At 37.4% G+C, this 9,429-nt stretch overlaps 1 protein-coding gene and 2 non-coding genes across 3 annotated transcripts; 2 read left to right on the plus strand and 1 right to left on the minus strand.

Moving 5' to 3' along the window:
• Window positions 1-5,488: 5,488 nt before the first annotated feature.
• On the minus strand, window positions 5,489-5,546 carry C45G7.8. Its single transcript, NR_052979.1, has one exon. It is a non-coding gene; the product is annotated as an Unclassified non-coding RNA C45G7.8 (non-coding RNA).
• Window positions 5,547-5,943: 397 nt separating this feature from the next.
• C45G7.4 (RING-type domain-containing protein) lies at window positions 5,944-9,413 on the plus strand. The gene is made up of 5 exons (NM_067802.7): window positions 5,944-6,130; window positions 6,176-6,269; window positions 6,316-6,641; window positions 7,370-8,326; window positions 9,065-9,413. Exons 1-5 carry the CDS (start codon window positions 5,951-5,953, stop codon window positions 9,317-9,319), a joined length of 1,812 nt encoding a protein of 603 aa, NP_500203.1. The 5' UTR covers window positions 5,944-5,950; the 3' UTR covers window positions 9,320-9,413.
• On the plus strand, window positions 6,693-6,743 carry C45G7.9. Its single transcript, NR_052980.1, has one exon. It is a non-coding gene; the product is annotated as an Unclassified non-coding RNA C45G7.9 (non-coding RNA).
• Window positions 9,414-9,429: the final 16 nt, after the last annotated feature.

Here is a 9,429-nt window from a genome sequence, read left to right on the forward strand (position 1 = left end):
TAAAAAAATTTTTAAAAAATTTCTAAATTTTATATGATTTTTTGAGAATTGAAAAAATTTTAATTTTTTGAATTGCATCAAATTCCTATTTGAATTACATTTTTCTTGCAAAAAATCTCCAATAGTTCGATGTTCGATGGAGCGCGCTGGCATTATTTTAACTTTTATTAGATTCACGGCCCGAGAAGTGGTACCTGTACGCAATTTGTCTACCGTACACCTGGACGTTTGGGCGCGTTTTTCTCAAAAACGGCTGGTCCAGTTTTTTTGTGATGCATATAAAAAATGTTCGAAATTAAATTCAAAATTTTTTGGACCAAAGCTTTTTTCCTTAAAACGCGCCCAAACCTGGCTAAACTGCAATTATCAGTAGAGCGCGTTTACACTGATGTACCCTTTGCCGAGCCGTGGATTGTTCACTAAAAATAATTGAAAACAGAGAAAGAACGTTTTCCAACGACGTTGAGCCTGAAATAATCTATTTCAAAGATTTAGGCATTAGCGCCCGCTTTTTAATAAAAAATTTACATTTATCTTGAATTTTTCATTACATTTCCAGTAAAATTACTAAAAAAAACATGGAAAATTGATAAATAAAAGTTAAAATAATGCAAGCGCGCTCCTTTCGAACATCGAACTATTGGCGGTAATTCAAATAGGAATTTGATGCAATTCGAGATTTTTTCAATTTCAAAAAATCATATAAAATTTAGAAAATTTTTTAAAATTTTTTTACTATGATATTTGGTCATTGTTGTACCATAGGCACGTTTTTAAGCAATTTCCCCACTGGCGCTACTCCACCTTTAAAGGTGGAGTACCGAAATCTGAGACTTTGGTTTTTTAGACCCAAAATGGTCCAAAACTACCAAATTTCGTAATGAGACGTTCTGAAAATTTTTTTGCCCATTTTAAGCTAAAACTTTGAGCCACCAGAACTGTTTTTTGAGAAATTCTCAGTACGAAATTTGGTAGTTTTGGGTCTTTTTTTGGTCTAAAAAAGCAAAGTCTCAGATTTCGGTACTCCACATTTAATATCAAAATTGGCTAAAAGTGTTGTAGGCACAAGGCAGACCTATCTATGCCTACACAAAATACCTATAATGCAAGCGCGCTCCTTTCGAACATCGAAGTATTGGCGGTAATTCAAATAGGAATTTGATGCAATTCGAGATTTTTTCAATTTCAAAAAATCATATAAAATTTAGAAATTTTTTTACTATGATATTTGGTCATTGTTGTACCATAGGCATGTTTTAAAGCAGTTTCCCCACTGGCGCTACTCCACCTTTAAAGGTGGGGTACCGAAATCTGAGACTTTGGGTTTTTAGACCCAAAATGGTCCAAAACTACCAAATTTCGTAATGAGACGTTCTGAAAATTTTTCAAAAAAAAGTTATGGTGGTTCAAGGTTTTAGAAAAAAAGCCCATTTTAAGCTAAAACTTTGAGCCGCCAGAATTTTTTTTTGTTTTTTGAGAAATTCTCAGTACGAAATTTGGTAGTTTTGGGTCTTTTTTGGTCTAAAAAGGCAAAGTCTCAGATTTCGGTACTCCACATTTAATATCAAAATTGGCTAAAAGTGTTGTAGGCACAAGGCCTATCTATGCCTACACAAAATACCTAATTGCAAAATTTTCCCTACTAATCCCTACTAATGTACCATAGGCAATGCAGACACTTTTGCACGGTGACATTCCTCTTAGCGAATTCAAATACTTTTTCCCGCCTTTTCTCAAAATTTTCGAGGCGATGGTCGAGCTGAATACACGTGCTCCACCTTTAACTGACATACTATTTGTTGTATATTTTTCTATGAATCTATGAAGCTTAATATTTTTTGAAATTGCTTCTAAGGGTGCAATACTATTCGAGAAAAAACTGTAACCCCATTTTCTCCGATAAAGGCGTTTCCCTTAAACCTTTTCTCTCCCATATTTGCGGGTGATCACAGCGGGAGTCCTTTTTTTCCCCTTCCGCCTATCCCCAGCATTTTGTATGTTTTCAAACCGCCAGTCTATCTGCCACCTGCTTTTTGTTTTCGTCACCACTCCTAGACAGTCACTCTATAATCCGCTTTAGGGGGTCCAAGCTTTTGAAGAATCCTTAGATTTTTATCGCGTTTTTGGGTAAATACAGGTTGTGAGGGGGGCTTCTTTCTTTAGTTTTCAAGTGGGAAATATGGGGGGAGGGGGGAGGAACAGATGTTTTTAGATGGAGATACAAGTGGAAGAGGTGTCTTGTTTCAGTTTTCTCATCAAATTCGGGCTAGCAGCTTATATCTGGCTTGCTTTTTGTTTTGCAAGAAAAGAGCTAACTACTAAAATATTTGAAACATGATGGTGCATAATTTTGCACGATTTATGCGTTGTCAAAGATTGGCACCCAGACATGGTGCATCGATAAACGGTTACTTCCCCACTTTGAATTCGTATATTTAAGTTTGTTTTAGTTGTATCAAAAAACTGAAAATGTGTCCACAATTTTGTTTTATACACTTTTTTGTTATTTGCAACATTAGCTGACACAGAGCGGTTTTTACTACGTGGCCGTAAAATAAGAAAACTCGGCCACCCTTATAACATGGATACGGAACATTTTCTCAAAATCGCCACGGTGGAACTCTAGAACCCCCTTTCGAAAACATTCTCGTCGTAAGTTTCAGAAACATCCCACGTCAAAAACCACAGATAAATCATTGGCTGAGTTTACGATTTTTCTAGGCCACGTAGTAAAAGCCGCTCTGTGCTGATATATGGGCTGTTGAAGCTGGCTAGACATGGTGCATCGATGAACGATTACTTCCTAATTTTGGAAATTCATATCTTGGTTGGATTTGGTCTCTGAGATACAAGTATTTAAAGCTTGGTACCAAGACAGGGTGCATCGAAATCACAGTTAAGAAAATTATTAGTTGATGTAGTGACAAATAATACTTTTTTAAAGTTTTTTTTTGGATTTTAATAGTGCCAGGTCACTTCTAAAAGATATATTTTCAGACACTAGGGTATCTATAACTTCCGCGTTCACAGGCAGTGAGAATTAGGTGAGAACGGCACTTTTTATCTTAGAATTTATTTTCCGATATGATTTTTCCACGGACTTACCAATTTGAGGATTTTTTTTCTCAAAATTGGCACTATTGCCAGTCGGATTGGCCTATTTGTTGCCATCTTCTCGTCATCTTTAAATTCAGGGAAATGCATAGAGACTACTGTAGATTTTGGTGACAAAAGGTTTTGGTTTGAAGCGAAGAATTACAAGGTTGATTTTTTTCACGTTAAGATTTCATTTAAGGCCTACCTGGCCGGATACTTACCTATCTGAAAAGTCTAAATTTTCTGTTCTGGAATTCTCACCTATCATCCCACCGCTGGGTTATATCCGACTGAGATAAAAGGTGGCCGTTCTCACCTAATACTCACCCCCTGCTGATGTGAAGACGGAAGTTATAGAGACCCACTGTCTGAAAATCGCACCTCTCTATAAATCGATATCTTTTAAAAGTGACCTGGCACATTCAAATTGCAAAAAAAAAACTGAAATAGTATTATTTAGTACTACATACATACATCAACTAATAATTTGATTAACTGCGATATCAATGCACCATGGCTTTGCCAGCTTATATCTTAGACATATTTTAAGGTACAAAAAAATTAACTGCAAAATTATAGAAAACTACCTTGTGAATCTTTTGCTAGTTTACAAGTTTTTGTTAAAACCCAATCCAACCGAGGTATGAGCTACCAAAAGTAAGATGTATCCGTTTATCGATGCACCATGTCGTGGATCCAAGCTTTGGTAGCCCCCATATGCTGAAATTGTTGAAATGTCATGTTGAAAATATCAAAAAATGTATAATTACAAAATTGCCAGTTTGGCTGAGTTTTTTTTTTCAAAATTAGTAAAATCTGGAATGCGAAATGAAAACTACACATGGTGCATCGATAGAAAATTTTTCTCAAATTTGGTATTTGTTTGAAGCCGAGAAGTCCGAATTTTGGATTTCTAGGCCACCAATTGGAAATCATCATAACTTGGCTTAAAATCCAGATTTTTGGAGTCTGGTACCTGCAACATGTTGCCCTGTAGTTTTTCTACAAGTTAGGATATATTAATTTTTGGTGGCCTAAAAGTCCAAATTATGGATTTCTAGGCCACCAATTGGAAATCATCATAACTTGGCTTAAAATCCAGATTTTTGGAGTCTGGTAACTGCAACATGTTGCCCTGTAGTTTTTCTACAAGTTAGGATATATTGATTTTTGGTGGCCTAAAAGTCCAAATTATGGATTTCTAGGCCACCAATTGGAAATCATCATAACTTGGCTTAAAATCCAGATTTTTGGAGTCTGGTAACTGCAACATGTTGCCCTGTAGTTTTTCTACAAGTTAGGATATATTAATTTTTGGTGGCCGAGAAGTCCGAATTTTGGATTTCTAGGCCAACAATTCGAAATCATCATAACTTGGCTTAAAATCCAGATTTTTGGAGTCCGGTAACTGCAACATGTTGCCCTGTAGTTTTTCTACAAGTTAGGATATATTAATTTTTGGTGGTCTAGAAACTCAAAACTGGGAATTCTAGGCCACCAACTTGTAATCGCTAGATCTCGGCTTAAAATCAAAGTTTTTTGAAATGTAAAAATTGCACCATGTTGCCCGAAATTTGCTCTAGAAACAGCGTTAATTTTCAATGGCCTAGAAAGTCAAAACTGGGATTTCTAGGCCACCAACTTCAAGCCTTCATAACTCGGCACAAAACAAGCGTTTCAAGTTCTGTGCAGTTTAAATGCGGTATATGAAACTCTTTATTTTCGAAATTGATAATTCTAAACAGCTATTATAAATTTAAATTTAATAGGAACTCAGTTCAAACTTGAACAAATTAAAAAAAGGTTTTTCGAATTTTTTTCAATTTCCCAAATTTTTAAAAACACAGTATTTATTAATGTTCCATATTTTCTCTCTCTCTCTACATTTCCCCAACCCTCTCCATCTACCCGTTTACCTTTTTTCCCACCAAACCACTGACCTCTTTGCCTCCCCGCCGGCTCCGCCCTCCCCAAGTCACGCCTCCCGTTCCATCTCCCTATGCGTTTCTTATTCTTCTTCAACATGATGCTGCGATTGACCAACAATTGTTATATTTTTTTCATAGTTTTTTGGTCATTTTTTGGATAGTACCCCTACTTTTGAATTTTTGGATCTGAAATTAAAGATTTAATTCTAACACTGCCTGCTAAAAAAAAATCTGAAATTCAAACTCTTCTAACTCTTCAGAGCGTTGAGATATAGAAAAATTGTTCACTAACAATTTGTAGAAAATTTTAAGTTCTACAATTTATTAGTTAACAATATTTTGCTAACTCTTGTCTCCGCTGAGCTATAGACGTTTTTAACAACTTTCCTGCTTCATCTGGCTTCCTCACTGTTCACTTTGCAGGCATGTGACTTAACAAAAAAAAAGAGCTATCAAAAAATTTATAACGACCAAAATATAGAAAATTTTATGATCTACAACTTGTTAGTTGACCATTTTTTGCTAGAATTTATCTCTCTTTAGTTATAGCCGCTTTAAAAAAATCTGTTTTTTTTTTACTTTGCTCACTTTTAGCTCATTGGAAATCACAGCTCTCAACTAGCAATATAGTGAATTTAATGCTCTACAGTTTGTTAGTTGAAAACTTTTTAATATCACTGCTTTTGGCGATAAAGCATAGGAGGAGGGGAGACGCAGACGCTCTTGCCACCTGCGTCTCGTTCTCCTTCACGCTCTCTCCCTCTTCACAATCTGACTAAACTCTAAACGCCTATAACTCTGCACAGAGAAAATCGATGAAAAAGTTGTGAACTCTTAAAATGTAGGAAATTTTGTGCTTTATAATTTCTCATTTTTAAAGCTAATAATTTCTCACCTCCCTAACAAGTTATACTTCCAGAACCAGAATGAACGACATCACAGCGAGCTCCTCAGTGATCCTTGACTCCCTGCTCATCGACGACTCCCTGATCACTTGTGAAGTCTGCTTCGAGGTGTTCAATCATGAGAATCGTCCACCAAAGCTTCTTCCGTGCGGCCACAACTTTTGTGAATCCTGCATTTTCAGCCTTTGTCTTCATCAGGAGGTAAGAAACATTTTTTTAAATTCAAAAATTTAGAAACTTTTTCAGTACTACCTTCTGGACTCCATTAAATGCCCAACATGCCGGCGGGAATTTACAACAAATACGGCTCGTCAGGCACCAACCAATTATGATCTTTGCAGTAAGTTTACGCGCCAAAAAACAAAACTTAAAACATTTTATTCCAGAAATCCTCGAGAACCTATTCCGCCGAAAAGAGCAAAACGTCACAGTGATTGAAGTCCCCGAGCTGGTTCATAACCTCCCACCACCAATGGCCGAAGTTTCCTCCTCGGCCACCAAGATTGTGACGTCACAACAACAACAACAACAACAACCCGCTGTTGCCACAAAAATGCCACGTCATCATGTGAGCAAGAAAATGAAGGCGTTGGCAAAACGTACCGAGGAGAGCAAGCACTTTCGATGCGCCGATTGTCAGCGGAAAATCTCGCAGAAAAATTTGTTCAGAGTGTCCAGATATTGTGTGGATTGTACCAGTACTAGTCGTATGGTTAGTTGGTTTTTGAATTTTTGTAAAATATTGATTTCCCGCAAAGTTATAAAGGATTTGAAGTTGGTGGCCTAGCTTTTCCTAGGCCATCAACTTTAAATCGTCATTTCTCGGTTAAAAATCTACCCTCTCAAAATATGAAAGCATACCTCGTTAACCACTTTACAAGTTAGGATATATTAATTTTTGGTGGCCGAGAAGTCCGAATTTTGGATTTCTAGGCCAACAATTCGAAATCATCATAACTTGGCTTAAAATCCAGATTTTTGGAGTCCGGTAACTGCAACATGTTGCCCTGTAGTTTTTCTACAAGTTAGGATATATTAATTTTTGGTGGTCTAGAAACTCAAAACTGGGAATTCTAGGCCACCAACTTGTAATCGCTAGATCTCGGCTTAAAATCAAAGTTTTTTGAAATGTAAAAATTGCACCATGTTGCCCGAAATTTGCTCTAGAAACAGCGTTAATTTTCAATGGCCTAGAAAGTCAAAACTGGGAATTCTAGGCCACCAACTTGTAATTGCTAGATCTCGGCTTAAAATCAAAGTTTTTTGAAATGTAAAAATTGCATCATGTTGCCCGGAATTTGCTCTAGAAACAGCGTTAATTTTCAATGGCCTAGAAAGTCAAAACTGGGATTTCTAGGCCACCAACTTCAAGCCTTCATAACTCGGCACAAAACAAGCGTTTCAAGTTCTGTAAACCGCAATCAAAACGCAATTTTTCAGACAATCGTTTGCCTGGAATGCTGCGTGAACCATCACAACGGCCACGACCTTCTCACCGAGGACTCCCTTCACCACAACCAACTCAAGACACTCTCCGACCTCCGAAAGCTGCGCCACCGAATCCTCGACTCCTCCGACGAGTTTGACCGCCGTGCCGATGAGATAAGAACCTCCGGAATGGATGTCTGTGGGGGTCTGAGTGCCGAGAAACACAATCTGCTCACCTACACCCTCGCTTCAATTGATGACGTCATGCGTCGCATCGAGATGGCTCCGATCCTCTTCCCACCAGTTCTTCGGACTATTCGAGACGAGCAATCCCATAATTTCAGCCGTTTGGAAAAACTCTCAGCTCAGTTGGAAAAGAGCCTGGTCTCCCGGAAAAACACGAAACCAACTAGCCTAACCTTCATTGAAAACATGAATGATACCACTTACCAGGGCCTCCAAAGATCTGTTCAAAACCAGAGCCTGAACAAATCCACCCTATCTATCCGTCAATCCAGAGTGTCCCTGAGAACCGACGACTCCTTATTCCACGAGTCGATAAGTTCCCTGACAAGACTTATGCATCAACACCCAATGTGTCTTCAACTAGAATTTCATCACTCTACAGTATCCTCCAAGGATACCGTAACCCAGCGAAAGCAGAAGATCATGTCCTGCGCCCACGCAACTACTTCCATGCTTGACATGGATCTTACTCAAGTTTCGATGGTGCCGATCTTTGCGGATGTTCTTCTCAACTGCTTCTACCAACTCAACCGGCTATCTAAAAACAAGTTCGTCGGGGATAAGAAGTACCGAAGATGTGACATTTGGAAGCAGGTTCAGTGCAGTTATACTGAACTTTTTGGCATCACTGCCAAGCACTTCCCATCCCATCATCCGGAGAGAGTCGATATTTTGGATGATTTGGCGTACTTGTGTCATTTGTATAGTGATGTCGCGGATCAGGTAGGCATTCTTCAAGTTATGGCGGTTTAATGTTGGTGGCCTAACTTTGGTTTTCTAGGCCATCAAAAATTAGATACTTATATTTTATAGAACCACAACTTTACTGTTCAAAATAGTTTTCAGAACTTAAAAATATTGATGTTGGGCAAAGTTTGGACAGTTTGAAATCAATGGCCTTACTTTTTCAATTTTTGGTTTTCTAGGCCATCATAAATTTAAATAGGACTGATTTAAAGATTTAAAGCTTAACAGTTCAAAACAGCTTTTAGAACTTAAAAATGTTGATTTTCAATCAAGTTAGGGGTTTTTGAAAATGGTGGCCTAACTTTAGTTTTCTAGGCCATCAAAAAATTAAAATTGCATTTTTAAAAAGTTACATGTTCTAAATACACACCTCTTAACAGAACTTGGAAAAATGTATTTCTAACCTAGTTATGGGCTACTGAAGTTCATGGCCTAACTTTTGAATCACTTGGGTTGGGTTTCTAGGCCATTAATACTGTAATACGTTTAAACCAGAAATCTGACAGTTTGAAACAGTTTTCAGATTAAAAAAATGTTGATTTCTAACCAAGATATGCGCCTTTTGAGTTGGTGGCCTAGAAAAGCTAGGCCACCAAATTCAAACCGCTCTAACTTGGCGAAAAATTAATATTTTTGCAAAATTTAAAAAACCAGTCTGTTAATAATATATTTTCCTACAACTTAAACATAAAATATTCCAAATATTATTTCCAGGGCACCGTCACAATCTGCCTAATCGAAGCTGCCCGCGCCAGAGCTTCAGACTCCAGTGGCCTAACTGAAATTGAGCAGCAAAGATCCGAAGAACGTCTGGAACTGATTGATGAGCATTTGACAGAATGCCGGCGGCTCCAGAAGCTCTTGGAGCTCCGAAAAACGTCAAAAACCAAGAAAAATGGAGGATTGAAGCGACTTTTTGGCGGATGCTTTATTGCTCAAGAGAAGGCTAATGATTCTCTCGTTTATTGATTTTTATACAGTATTGATTTTTTTTGTCTAAATATTAATTTTCCGGTAAAGTATGTAGATTTTAGTTAGTTTTAATGAAGTTGAAAAAATGAAAAAAAAAAAAATTTTTG

This window comes from Caenorhabditis elegans, chromosome IV (assembly GCF_000002985.6).
Source record: "Caenorhabditis elegans chromosome IV".
NCBI classification, from domain to species: Eukaryota; Metazoa; Nematoda; class Chromadorea; order Rhabditida; family Rhabditidae; genus Caenorhabditis; species Caenorhabditis elegans.